This window comes from Cololabis saira, chromosome 11 (genome assembly GCF_033807715.1).
Source record: "Cololabis saira isolate AMF1-May2022 chromosome 11, fColSai1.1, whole genome shotgun sequence".
NCBI classification, from domain to species: Eukaryota; Metazoa; Chordata; class Actinopteri; order Beloniformes; family Belonidae; genus Cololabis; species Cololabis saira.
Window position 1 is genome coordinate 7,978,590 of NC_084597.1, and position 14,376 is coordinate 7,992,965.

At 39.4% G+C, this 14,376-nt stretch overlaps 1 protein-coding gene across 1 annotated transcript in view; it reads right to left on the reverse strand.

The window, feature by feature from the left end:
* LOC133454861 (semaphorin-4D-like) overlaps nt 1–14,376 on the reverse strand; it is a 107,131-nt gene that overhangs the window by 41,498 nt on the left and 51,257 nt on the right. The window contains exon 5 of the mRNA XM_061733582.1: nt 7,267–7,318. Within this exon, the coding sequence (XP_061589566.1) occupies nt 7,267–7,318 (52 nt within the window). The remainder of the gene's footprint in view (nt 1–7,266; nt 7,319–14,376) is intronic.

Below are 14,376 nucleotides of genomic sequence, written 5' to 3' on the forward strand. Positions count from 1 at the left end.
CTTTCTTTCTTTCTTTAAGACTCATTTCTTTCTTTCTTTCTTTAAGACTCATTTCTTTCTTTCTTTCTTTAAGACTCATTTCTTTCTTTCTTTCTTTCTTTAAGACTCATTTCTTTCTTTCTTTCTTTCTTTAAGACTCATTTCTTTCTTTCTTTCTTTAAGACTCATTTCTTTCTTTCTTTCTTTAAGACTCATTTCTTTCTTTCTTTCTTTCCTTTCTTTCTTTCTTTCTTTAAGACTCATTTCTTTCTTTCTTTCTTTAAGACTCATTTCTTTCTTTCTTTCTTTCTTTAAGACTCATTTCTTTCTTTCTTTCTTTCTTTAAGACTCATTTCTTTCTTTCTTTCTTTCTTTAAGACTCATTTCTTTCTTTCTTTCTTTAAGACTCATTTCTTTCTTTCTTTCTTTAAGACTCATTTCTTTCTTTCTTTCTTTCCTTTCTTTCTTTCTTTCTTTAAGACTCATTTCTTTCCTTTCTTTCTTTCTTTAAGACTCATTTCCTTCCTTCCTTCCTTCCTTCCTTCCTTCCTTCCTTCCTTCCTTCCTTCCTTCCTTCCTTCCTTCCTTCCTTCCTTCCTTCCTTCCTTCCTTCCTTCCTTCCTTCCTTCCTTCCTTCCTTCCTTCCTTCCTTCCTTCCTTCCTTCCTTCCTTCCTTCCTTCCTTCCTTCCTTCCTTCCTCCTTCCTTCCAAACGTTATCAATGGGAATTTATCGTTTTTTACCGAGAGATGACAAATTTTTACCGTGGGGAACTTTTTTGACGGTTTATCGTGAACGGTAAAATATCGCCCATTCCTATTCAGCACCCAGAAAGGTCTGTTTTTAAAAAGTAACTACTATTTAACAGCAAACATTTTGGTGATTTCATTTTGACGGGCTTTCCCACCAGTCGGGGAACATTAGAAGGAGCGGTAAACATCACTATAAGCCGGCTATACTCTCTCCGTCCCTTTCTGCTTTTCACCAGGACGCCTTTCTCTCCTGCTTTTCTCTCATCGCATTCTTCAACAGGCACCGATTTCATGGTGGTAATTTTGGCCGGCAGAAACACTAACCTCCTTTGGAGTGCTGTGTGAAAACCCACCCCATCACCCACTGGCTGACACAACACTAACAGTGTGTCCTCCTGAACTTGGCATAGCGCTCCACAACACACCAATTTCACCGTCGCTTTCACGGCACGGAGGGATAAACAACACGGAGCAAAGTCTAACCCCTTTAACACCTATCACTCCAATTTCTCGTGATTTGGCCTGCAGATTTAGGTCAAGCATTCTTTTCTTGCACAGCTCAAACTGCATATAGTTTACTATAACGGTGGGAGATTAAGCACTCATTCATTCTTTAGGAAAAAAAAGAAAAAAAAGCTGGGTCGTCAATCCCTTTGATGGACAATTTATAAACATTACAGGCTGGGCCTTATCGCGTTAAAAGGCAAATACAGAAAAGTGGTTTTAAATGAGGAGTCTTAGATGGTTTCTGTTCACTTCAGAACCAAAACAAAGCCTTTTAAAGTTTGCCTCAGACGGATTTGCTCCACATCTGCACTGGAAATGTATCTCCATAATTTTCTCAGCGGGTCCTGAGCTGCAGCCAGTTGCAACTCTGCAGAAGTTGCAGCTCTGCAGAAGTTGCAGCTCTGCAGAAGTTGCAGCTCTGCAGAAGTTGCAGCTCTGCCTCCAACAGGAATAAAATATCGGTTGAATTGAAAAATTGCCTTTTGGTTTGAGAATTAGACGAAGGGATTTTGCTCAAAAGTGGCAAAAATGGTCTACATTTAAGGTCAAATCTCAGCCATGCCCTTAAAGAAGGGAAAGAAAAGAATGGCAAACTATTACATCTCCCCCAGGTAGTTATGTTATGATTGTTACTATCATTTTTTATTTGTATTATTATTTTTCTCTTTCCTTTTTGTGTAACTTGAAAAAGACAAAATAAAAAGTATTAAAAAAAAAATATCGGTTGAATTAAAAACTTATTTAGCTTGACACACTGTGGTCTATCTTCAAATAAATAACAAGTTATTGTTATTTTTATTGTACTGATGAACTCAATGATGATTCGACTGTCTGCCAGGATAAGAATCAGATTTGATTGAGAAGCTACTAGGGGTGTAACGGTATTTGTATTCGTCCCGTCCCGTCACGGTACGGGGGTCACGGTTCGGTTCACGCAGTCATACGGCGAATACGTCTGACTGAGTTAAAAAAAAAAAAAAAAAAAAAAATCAATCGTTTTTTTTTCCCTTATAAATATCAACAGTCACGTTCCATTACAGACCTAAATGTGTGCTAGTCTGTGCATATCAATAAATATATGTGCAATTCATATATCATCATAAATTGTAGGCTATAATAACGACAGAATGTTCTAATTCTTAATTTACAACTGTCCTGAACGCATCGGCGCCGTGAGCCAAAGCGTGTTGGCTGTAAAGCCTGATTTATGGTTCTGCGTTAAATCGACGCATACGCCGTAGGGTACGGCGCAGTCTACGGCGAGGTTATGCGGCGACGCGCAACCTTCGCCGTAGGCGCTGCGTTGGTGTAACGCGGTACCATAAATCAGCCTTAACAGTCACAGCAAATTTGCCGTGAAGGAGATTAGCGCTAAAGTTTAAAACCTACAAAGTTTTGAATGTTACCCCGTTTTCCACGTTACCTGGATTATTTTGGGTTATGGAAGAGTCAACTGTCATTGGTGAGTCAGTGTAACCTTCTTAAATAATTTATTTATCAGAATGTTGTGGTATTCTTGACCACCTGCTTATTTGAATGTGCTTGTGTTGTTTTCAACGAGACCGCCGAGTCTATTCTCTGTTATAGAGCTCAGAAATGATGTTATAGACCGCTGTGTCTATCTATCTAAATAGATGTGTAATTTAGACCAGTTATGTTTTTTTTTTGTGTTTAAGCTGTATCAAAGATGGAACTGAGTCTGTGTGTGTGTGTGTGTGTGTGTGTGTGTGTGTGTGTGTGTGTGTGTGTGTGTGTGTGTGTGTGTGTGTGTGTGTGTGTGTGTGTGACTTTACTCTGCTTTCTGCAGCATAGGCCTATAGGCTTAGCTCAATAAAAGTGAGAATAAATGTAGTTTGATGGGTAGGATGATGTTGTTGAACGTTAAAATGACTATCATAATATAGCCATGTTTACATAACATAGCCATGGAGAATGCTCCGCCCCCAGACGGCTCTGCCCATTATTCTATTTATTTTACACTTTAATAAGAGATGCTTTTTAGTTTTGTAGCCAATTGAACAAACTTTAACTTTCAAATGCTATGATCAAAATAAAGGAAGAAAAAACTCGTCTTATACATTTGGGACTTTTTGTATTTTTTTTCCCGTTGTACCGAACCCGTACCGAACCGTGACCCCTGTACCGAGGTACGTACCGAACCGTGACTTGTGTGTACCGTGACACCCCTAGAAGCTACCAATCGATATAAGATCTTATCATATATCGATTGAACACAATCATTTCCATTCATATCAAATCACAGCTAAAAGTCTTTTTATTTCTGGGTTCAACTAGAAATCTGGTAATTTGAATAAATAATAAACTATAGAGGTCCACTTGACAAGAACCACATTGATTATTGTCTGATCTATATGTTCACTTTGTATCAATGTTGTTGGATCATTCATCATTAACATGAAGTATTGATTTAAGTTAATGGATCATTACGCCCCAAATGTGAAGTTCTTTGTTTTGTCATGGATGTTACCAGACACGCATCTATTTATAAGAATAATTGGGGGTGGGAAGGGGCTGGGGGACCAGGTTTTCATGCTACTTTCTATACAATCATGCTCCACTGAATTTCAAAATAATGTTTCCGCTAATGTATGATGACAACATCATTCAGTACGTGGCTGAGCTGAAGTCTGAGCCTAAAGCTTTTCCATCGCAGCGTTCAAGAGTCACCGTCCCGATGAGCTGATGCTCCGTGCAGACGATAAGTCAAAAAGCGTTGCATGCAGCTGCTTTGTCCACTGATGTCACCAGCAAGATCTGTGACCAGGCAGGAGATGGAAAAAGAAAAGCAGTGGCTCCACACTTTTACAATAATATCACCGTACAGAGTTGTTTTCCGGTCGGTCAGAGCTTTTCAATGCTCACACAGAAGCAGCCAGAGTATTTTTTAAATTATAAGTACTACTAGTGAAAGAGGAAGCAATTTAATCCTAATAAATTATCAATCTTTGTCAGTGAGGGAATCAAGAGGTGACAGATTAATGGCACTTTTACACTAGCACCTATTCAGCCCGACTCGACCTCGTTTACTTTCGATACCCAGATGAGAAGTAGGAGGTTGGAGAAGCTGCTGTGACGTATTTGATTGTGTGATCTAAAAGGAGAAGACAACAACACTAAAGATGTAGAACCTGGAGGAGATGATAGATGTGCTGCTGGGTCTGTGACTTGTGTTTGATATCAAGTTAAAAATAAGAGTGAGAGAAACTTCAAGCGGTGACGCTTTTTAATTTTTTGTTTGTTTTAGTGATGCGCCGATTGTTCGGTAACCGAAATTGTTCGGCCGAAAATGGCAAAAAAACACTTTCGGTGTTCGGTGGAATAAGTGGGGAAAAAAAACGAACAATTAATAACGGCGTTGTAAAATAAGGAAATAGACTGGCTGCTCCGTCCCGTAACGTTGCGCACTACATAAATTCTTGGCCAACCAAAAACTAACCCCATAAGAATTTTACCTAACATTCACCAGGAGGTGGAACCAAAACAACATAATGCTGGAAATTAAAAAAATTTCATTTTTTTATGTTCAATAAATATTTTCTACCTTGTAATTTTGTAAATGATTTTTTTCTTTGAAAAGCATGCCTAAATCAAATGTATTTGATTTATGCAATGGTGAAAAAATTGGCAAAATAAATGAAAAACTGCTGAAGAACCATGTTCGGTATTGTTCGGTATATTATAGTGTTCGGTTTCGGTTTGGGCCACAAATTTTCATTTCGGTGCATCACTAGTTTGTTTGTCTCTGGCGCTGCTGAAAAGTCAGCTGGAGCCGCGAGCAGCTATGAAGAGACAGAGCTCCTGGTAGATCTGGTCGTTCCTTATCTCCCGTCTAGATCTTTTTAATTCTCTCCTCAGCACCAGGTTTATGAACATCTGCACCTCAGAGTTGGATCACCAAACAGATTTCTGCTGCCATTGCTGGTGGAATAAAATGAACAAGAAGCTCCGTCAGAGTTGCTCTTTCTCTGATGTCACATCCTGACTCAGACGTCTGACTCCAACCCCCCGATCAATCGGTGGCCTGTAGTGTGATGATGTCACAGCCCGACTCAGCCGGTTAGAACCTCGGCAGAATAGATACAGAAAAGTATCTACTCGGCACGTTAGACCCCTAGTGGAAAAGAACCAAACCGAGTGGAGCCGAGCCGAGTAGGTACTAGTGGAAAAGCACCATAACAGATTTGTTTTGGCTTGTTATTTTCCAGCGGGAAAGAAAATTCAACAAGTGCTCAGAAACGTCGTCCTTGATCTCTTGTGGCTGAGTGACATCCTGTATTGATAAGCTGCAGACAATGACATTGGAGCAGCAGGGTTTCCATCCCTGCTGCACAAGCATCCTCAACCGTTTCCAAACCAGAAAACCTCACGTATGCTACATCCTTGAAAATAAAAACAAAAAATTATCTCCTACTGCTTACTTATTAAAGAGAAATATATAAGAAAGGCATTGAAACTTTGATGATACTTCAAGGAAAGGCAGAGCCATCTTGTGCTACAGGTTATACAATCGAGTGTCACTTTGCACCAGCAAGTGCTGCTAAGATGACCCTTTCCTGACATAATGGCAATGCTTCTCTCAAATGGCTCCTTCAGTAATATAACCCAGTGCTCTGCTCTAACAAAGGCTAGAACAAACAAATGCCAGCTTTCAAAGCCCTATCCACTTCAACAGATTCTGCTTCAGAAAGGCGATAAAAGATGCTCGCAAAACTCCCCGGATGCCGGGGTTCTCGTTTACTTTCAACCACCTGCAAGTCAGACCTTATAAGCCAAATTGCTGTTGCCAAGTTATACCAGGGCTGTAGCAGTTTCAGAGAGAGCCAAAGAGCAAAGCTAGATGTCCAAAAGTCCACTGAAACAAAGCTGGGCATGCATGCAACACATTTTCCAGTATAGACTAGGCCTGTGTTGAGAAAAAAAATAAATAAATAAATTTTCCGATTCTAAATAGATTCTCATATTAATTCCTAAAAATCAATCCGTATGTCTAAAGATCGATTTTTTTTTCATCATTACATTACAACTTTTGGTATTTTGTTGTTAATGCCCAAAAAAGGAATATTTTGTTGGACACGAGAATAACTGGTGCCATGTTTTTGCCTTTAAATATGTTTAAAAAGGTATGAAAACATTAAGTTTTCAATTGTAATTGCATAAATTGTCTATATTTCATGACTTTATATACTGTCTTGGGGTCACATTTGCATAAAATGCTAAAAACCGAATTCTCAAAAATTAAAAACCGAAATAGACCGAAAATGGAAAAAATTAAAACAGAACGTGGCAAAAAATAAAAACGATTTCATCCGTCTCTGTTTCCTCCCTGGATCTGTTTGGTAATTCTGCCCCACGATGTTTCTGAAAGCAGTTCTATCAGCATTCTGGGAGCTGATTGGTCCTTACAGCATCATTAGCTGCAATACTTGCTGTTGAATCTCAATATAATACTAGGATTAATATGTTGCATAACTAGAGTCATATAATTTATGCAACAGCTCCAAAAACTGTTTTAATAACAACAACCCAAATCAATATCGGAATTAAATCAAATCGGATCGAATCAAATCTCGATAATGGATTCTGAATCTTAAGAATCGTAATCGAATTCGATTCTTGACATTTGAATCGATCCCCAGCCCCAGTATAGACAGATCAAATGTGCAGCAATTAGCCTTGATTCTGTGCAAACATAAAACAAAAGCATTGCAACTAAAAAAAAATGAAAGAAGCTTCAAATCACAGAATGTGGCAAAAGGAAAGGATCAGCGAAACAGAAAATCAATCGCTTCAGAAATCAAATCAGAGCACGCCAGTCCCGGCATGCCCGGCGTGAAGAAGGGGACAAAAACAAGGAAAGCTCCGAGGTGGTTACGGGCGGGCGGGGGCTGGATAAGCATGCAGCATTCGTGTCGAGGCTTGCAGACCCCCGAGCAGCTCGGTATCAGCTGCACAGCAAACAGGGAGGCAGGCGGGAGAGGAGGAGGAGGGAGAGGAGTAGAGTTTCTGACCTGTGGCTCTTAAAAGATGCGACGCTCTTCCTCTGGAGAGAATTATAATATCCTCAGGCTAGGGAGGGGGAAGAAGACAGAAAGATCAGACAAGACATTTACGTGGCGTGGGTGAGGTGTCGGCCTACGAGGAGAAGAAGGCTGTATGTGAGGTTAGTCGTCAGACCATGGTGGAGAAAATGAATCGTTAAAGACACATGTAGCACATTAAAAACAATTAAATAATGTTAAACATTGAGGTATATCACTTACGCATCCATCCAAACACACAATCATTCTGGGGAGGACGAAACAATTCTACTATGACATAAATACGACAAAAAGATAAGAGTTAAACCACCAAGGTTGTGGCAACATATAACTATACACACCAGGTAATGTTTGTTTGTCCACAAGAATGTTTCGGGATTTATTCTGTTTTTTCTCCCTTTGAGTTCAAAATAGCATTTTACAACTTTAAGATTAAAATAACTATAAGACTAATAATGTTAAGACTAATTAAGTGGTCAATCGCCCATCACAATTAATTGAGAGAATTTGCTTTGCTTTTGTTTGCAAGATTTGATGAAAAAAGTCTGCGTAACAAGTAGGAATGGGCGATATTTTACTGTTCACGATAAACCGTCAAAAAAATTCCCCACGGTAAGAATTTGTATCTCACGGTAAAAATGATAAATTCCCGTTGATGACGTTTTTGTGTAAAAATGATTTATGGTTCTGTGTTAAATCCACGCACAACGTACAGGAAGGAAGGAAGGAAGGAAGGAAGGAAGGAAGGAAGGAAGGAAGGGAGGGAGGGAGGGAGGAAGGAAGGAAGGAAGGGAGAAAAGAGGAAGGAAAGAAGGAAGGAGAGAGCAGGAGGAAAGAAGGAAGGAAGGAAGGAAGAAAAGAGGAAGGAAAGAAGGAAGGAAGGAAGGAAGGAAGGAAGAAAACAAGGAGGGAAGGAAGGAAGGGAGAAAACAAGGAAGGAAGGAAGGAAGGAAGGAAGGAAGGAAGGAAGGAAGGAAGGAAGGAAGGAAGGAAGGAAGGAAGGAAGGAAGGAAGGGAGAAAACAAGGAGGGAAGGAAGGAAGGAAGGAAGGAAGGAAGGAAGGAAGGAAGGGAGAAAACAAGGAAGGAAGGAAGGAAGGAAGGAAGGGAGGGAGGGAGGGAGAAAACAAGGAAGGAAGGAAGGGAGGGAGAAAACAAGGAGGGAAGGAAGGAAGGAAGGAAGGAAGGAAGGAAGGAAGGAAGGAAGGAAGGAAGGAAGGAAGGAAGGAAGGAAGGAAGGAAGGAAGAAAACAAGGAGGGAAGGAAGGAAGGAAGGAAGGGAGAAAACAAGGAGGGAAGGAAGGAAGGAAGGAAACAAGGAAGGAAGGAAGGAAGGAAGGAAGGAAGGGAGGGAGAAAACAAGGAAGGAAGGAAGGAAGGGAGGAAGGAAGGGAGGGAGAAAACAAGGAAGGAAGGAAGGAAGGAAGGAAGGAAGGAAGGAAGGAAGGAAGGGAGAAAACAAGGAAGGAAGGAAGGGAGGAAGGAAGGGAGAAAACAAGGAAGGAAGGAAGGGAGGGAGAAAACAAGGAAGGAAGGGAGAAAACAAGGAAGGAAGGAAGAAAGGAAGGAAGGGAGAAAACAAGGAAGGAAGGAAGGAAGGAAGGAAGGAAGGAAGGAAGGGAGAAAACAAGGAAGGAAGGAAGGAAGGAAGGAAGGAAACAAGGAAGGAAGGGAGGGAGAAAACAAGGAAGGAAGGGAGGGAGAAAACAAGGAAGGAAGGAAGGAAGGGAGAAAACAAGGAAGGAAGGGAGGGAGAAAACAAGGAAGGAAGGAAGGAAGGAAGGAAGGAAGGAAGGAAGGAAGGGAGGGAGAAAACAAGGAAGGAAGGAAGGAAGGAAGGAAGGAAGGGAGAAAACAAGGAAGGAAGGAAGGAAGGAAGGAAGGAAGGAAGGGAGGAAGGAAGGGAGAAAACAAGGAAGGAAGGAAGGGAGGGAGAAAACAAGGAAGGAAGGGAGAAAACAAGGAAGGAAGGAAGAAAGGAAGGAAGGGAGAAAACAAGGAAGGAAGGAAGGAAGGAAGGAAGGAAGGGAGAAAACAAGGAAGGAAGGAAGGAAGGAAGGAAACAAGGAAGGAAGGGAGGGAGAAAACAAGGAAGGACGGGAGGGAGAAAACAAGGAAGGAAGGAAGGAAGGGAGAAAACAAGGAAGGAAGGGAGGGAGAAAACAAGGAAGGAAGGAAGGAAGGAAGGAAGGAAGGAAGGAAGGAAGGAAGGAAGGAAGGAAGGAAGGAAGGAAGGAAGGAAGGAAGGAAGGAAGGAAGGAAGGAAGGAGGCTCCAAAGACTGAATGTGGTGATAGATTTATAGTTACAAAGATGGAGTTGAATTGGTATTTTTTTTATCGTCATTTTTATTGTTATCGGGATAAATGCCAGAAATTATCGTGATACATTTTTTAGTCCATACCGCCCATCCCTAGTAACAAGTGACAGGAAAGCTTTGCCTCAGATGCTCCTGGACATCACAGGGAAACTCAGTGATGCTGGAGGATAAATCCATGATGCACCAGCCCATAATTTCCAGGACAGACATTTTCTTGGTCGTATTCCTGACTGGCTTCGTCTTGGATCCTGAGGGTTCTTCCACTTCGGTTTATGGGTTGCGACTGTTGACCCAAACTATCCAAAACCACCCCTGCTGGTCGACCAATCGGATGTTTATGCAGGTTAGAGCTCTAATTTCAAGTTACAACCTTGTGGTCAGGATAAGATTCAATTGCAGGATAAGCAGCAAAATCTTAAATCACTTTGTACTATTTTTTGGGGGCTAAGAGTGGATGATTTCTTTTGCTGCACCACACGTTCACAGGATCAACTAAAACCCAAACTGCTCCAACTTTCTCAAAAGAGTCTTTTGATTTAAAGACACGTCAATCTTAAACCAGATCACTAAACTAAAAGAGAACTAAAAACTGCCAAGAAAAAGTCTTAAGTCAGCTTCCATTTTTGAAGTGAGACGAGGTCAAGTTTAAAGTCAGAGGAGGAACGGTGGAAATGTTTTTATCGTGACTGTAACAGATGGTTGGCGCTGCATTCACAGCTCTCTCCAGTCTGTTTCTTTGCACTGCTTCCCTGAGCAAAATGAAAACCCCACATCAAGGCTGAATGGATTCTCCCAGCACTGCTTCATTCCCACTTTTCTACAATCCAACACTGTTAAAGGCTTACATATTTACTTTGTACCGACTCCTGTTTGGTTTCTCGTGCTTCTACTTGATCTGTTTAAAATGAGAATCAATTCCCTACTACAACGGGCATGTCAATGATTTACATTTATCTGTAAATAAGTAACAAAACAAGAAAACAGACCAAAACAAAAAGTATATAGTCCTGAACGACCTGAATAAGCAAAGTGAACACTTTAAAGTGATTTCACGCACAAAAAAAAGGGAAAAATTGTCCGATTAGCAACACATTAGACTAGGCCTGTGTTGAAAGAATCGATTTCACAATTTTAAATCGATTCTCATATTAATTCCTAAAAATCGATTCATATGTCTAAAGATCTTTTTTTTTTTTTTATTTTATTTATTTATGTATATATTTTTTTTCATCATTACATTACAACTTTTAGTAATTTTTTTGTTTATCCCTAAAAAAGGAAGCTTTTGTTGGACACGAGAATAATTGGTGCCATGTTTTTGCCTTTAAATATGTTTAAAGGTATGAAAACATTAAAGTGTTAGGTTATAATTGCATAAATTGTCTATATTTCATTACTTTATATACTGTCTTGGGGTTACATTTGCAAAAAATGCTAAAAACCAAATGCTCAAAAATTAAAAACCAAAATAGACCGAAAATGGAACAAATAAAAACGGAATGTGGGAAAAAATAAAAGCGATTTCATCCGTCTCTGTTTCCTCCCTGGATCTGTTTGGTAATTCTGACCCAAGATGTTTCTGAAAGCAGTTCTATCAGCATTCTGGGAGCTGATTGGTCCTTACAGCATCATTAGCTGCAATACTTGCTGTTTAATCTCAATATAATACTAGTAGTAATATTTTGCATAACTACAGTCATAAAATTCATGCAACATCTCAAAAAACTGTTTTAATAACACTAACCCAAATCAAAATCGGAATTGAATCGAATCAAATCTTGATAATCGATTCTGAATCTTAAGAATCGGAATCGAATCTTGACATTTGAATCGATCCCCAGCCCTACATTAGACCAAGGTAGTTTGTACCTTTAGCAGAAATAACTTGAAGTTATTATTTATATATATCATCAGTCTCTGGCATCATTGTGTGATAAATTTAACCCACTTTTCTTTGGAAAATTGACTTATGGAGGTTTTTTCGTCAGTGTGGATATATACGTCATCCGAGGTTCCACTTGCTCAATTTTAAAATTTGGAAAGAACCCAGTGATTTGTGTTCTGATATGTAAAACCTTGGTCCAAAGAGGCGTGTGCTTTTCTTTTTAATGTGGCTTTACATAATCCAGACACGTTGACAGAGGTCACTCAAATCGACCCACATTTGCTCGCATTAGTTTGGTAGGATGAGCAACTGTAATGCAGTCCTCCCACCAACCTTTCATGGTAAAATAAATAAATAATAATCAGATTATGCTAAAACAGATAATGCACACCAATCTACCAACACTGTGTTTTGTTGAAGCTGAAAAAGAAAGAACTTAGATGTGCGTAAACATTGATTTGCTAATAGTTATTACCCAACCATGGCATATTCTTTGTGATCAATTTCATTATTTAAAGGGCCTCTAAAGTAGGCCTATGTTGAAAAAAAACGATTTTCTGATTCAAAATCGATTCTCATATTAATTCCTAAAAATCGATTTGTATGTCTAAAGATCGATTTTTTTTATTATTATTTTTTTTATTATTATTTTTTTTTTTTCATCATTACATTTTTGCCTGGTGAACTTTAATCCCAGTAGTTTTGAAAACTCCTGAACTAAATGAACTTTTCTTTAGAGAAAATGCTGGACATTTCAGCTTAAATCTCTAAATGTTATATTAGTTCAATGAAGTTCATATTATCTATATTTACTAGAGCTTGTTTGGTTTCTCTGTTATCGGACACAGTTTGTCATGAAATACCTGAAAAATGCCGGTGCTTCATGTCCAGCTGTGTCTGGTGACAGAATAAATCAGACAAGCTAAAATAATTTATTTACTGCTTGAGCTGTTGCAATTTCTTTCTTTTTTTGCACTTTAAATGGATATTGAAATGCCTATTTGAGTTATTTGTTTCTTAGTTATTTCACAATAATTATTGTGAAATTATTATTTCAATAGTTATTTTACAGTCATATAATCCAGGCAACACTAACCCAAATCAATATCGAATCAAATGGTGATAATTGATTCTGAATCTTAAGAATCGGAATCGATTCTTGACATTTGAATCGATACCCAGCTCTACTCTAAAGATAATTCCTTGCATCGAGGTCAAGAGGCACCATTGCATTGTGTCCTAGAGTGCTTTTCCACATCACCTGTGTTTTCCCACCCTTTCTGCCACTCCTTCATTTCGCAACAACCAAGTACGTCATCAACAGACACGGCGCATGAAATCTCCGACAGCGTCAATGGAGCTCTTAAGAGTAAATGACAGACGCATTTGATTGATTATCTGTAGGCCAAAGGGTGCATCCCCCTCTACATCTTTAGGAAGCACTTCTGACTGGGCTTTCCTCGGCTCTGACAAAACCCTGACAGCTGAGACGGAGTTTTAACAGCGCGGCCTCCAATCCCAATGACAGCTCGCCGTCACACGGCTCAATTCAGGAGCGCTGGGGCCCAAACCACGCCCTGGGTGACACGGCGGTCTGGAGAGGTGACGGAGAGGAAATGGAGACGTCATGTGTCTGAGATTATTTAATTGATGAGTGGACTTGAATGAGGACGAGGAAAAGCCTTTTTCATAGCTCGTCAATACGTTTATCAATGGCCTTAATTCAGAAACTTGGTCAATAGGACTCATACCAACAGGAAGTGGTATTGAACTCACTCCGCCGTGACACCACATTGTCTTCTAAGCTAATGAATAGTCCCAGCTTCTGTTCATGTATTATCCAGAGCAAGGTTCTGCTTTTTGGACTGGATGGTCGTCTGGGAGACGATTTAAACCAATATCTTGTAGGGCTGTGCGATTAATCGATTTTAAATCTAAATCGGATTTATTAATCAAGACGATGTTAAAAAAAGGAAAATCGGAAAATGGATTTTCCTTTTTTGCAGCTGGCTGCATTACAGACAGAGCTCGTCTAGTCATCTTTGTTTGGTCAAGAAAATTGTAAATGTTGTCACTTTACTAGGGTTGCAAAATTCCGGGAATTTTCAAAGTTGGAAACTTTCCATGGGAATTAACGGGAATATATGGGAATTAACGGGAATAAATAAGAAATTTACAGAATTGAAGGTTGGCCCTTAACAGGGAACTTAAATATAGTTGGGGGAAATATATTGTAGCATAGTCTAGGCTAAAACAACCAGATTTAATGCAAGTACACTCCTCAATCACATGCACACAGCACATTGCTTACTGCAGGGCTATTGAGGCCACGCCCCCTACATGCACTGTGCATTCCTCCATCACATGCACAGGTGATTTCTTGAAGCCTGGAGGCCACACATTTGAGCTCAAAGCACAAGACTATTGAAGCCACACATTTGAGCCCACGGACTATATAAAGTCAAGTAAGTTTTGATAATATTATGGGGTAAATATATTTGATCTATAATGGTATTAATGTTTAACTTGCAAATATTAAATAAAAATGTATTAACACAGTAGCTAGCTAGCTGGTAAGTTAGGTGCTAAATGAAAGCTATTTTTCATTTCATTGACCATTTAAGAGGCTAGCTTATTATGGTGGTAGCTACCTCAAATTTGATGCTGTTTTTTCTGACTCCAGCAAGATGGTTTTCTGTAACCATTGGACCATGGATATCTGCTTATGACAAAATAAAAATTTACATTTATGTTTGGATATGATACAGTGTGTTTAAATTACCCCCAATTTCCAGGTAATTCCCATAAATTCCCAATAATTCCCATTAATTCCCATAATTCCCATGGAAAGTTTCCAATTTAGAATATTTCCAAAAT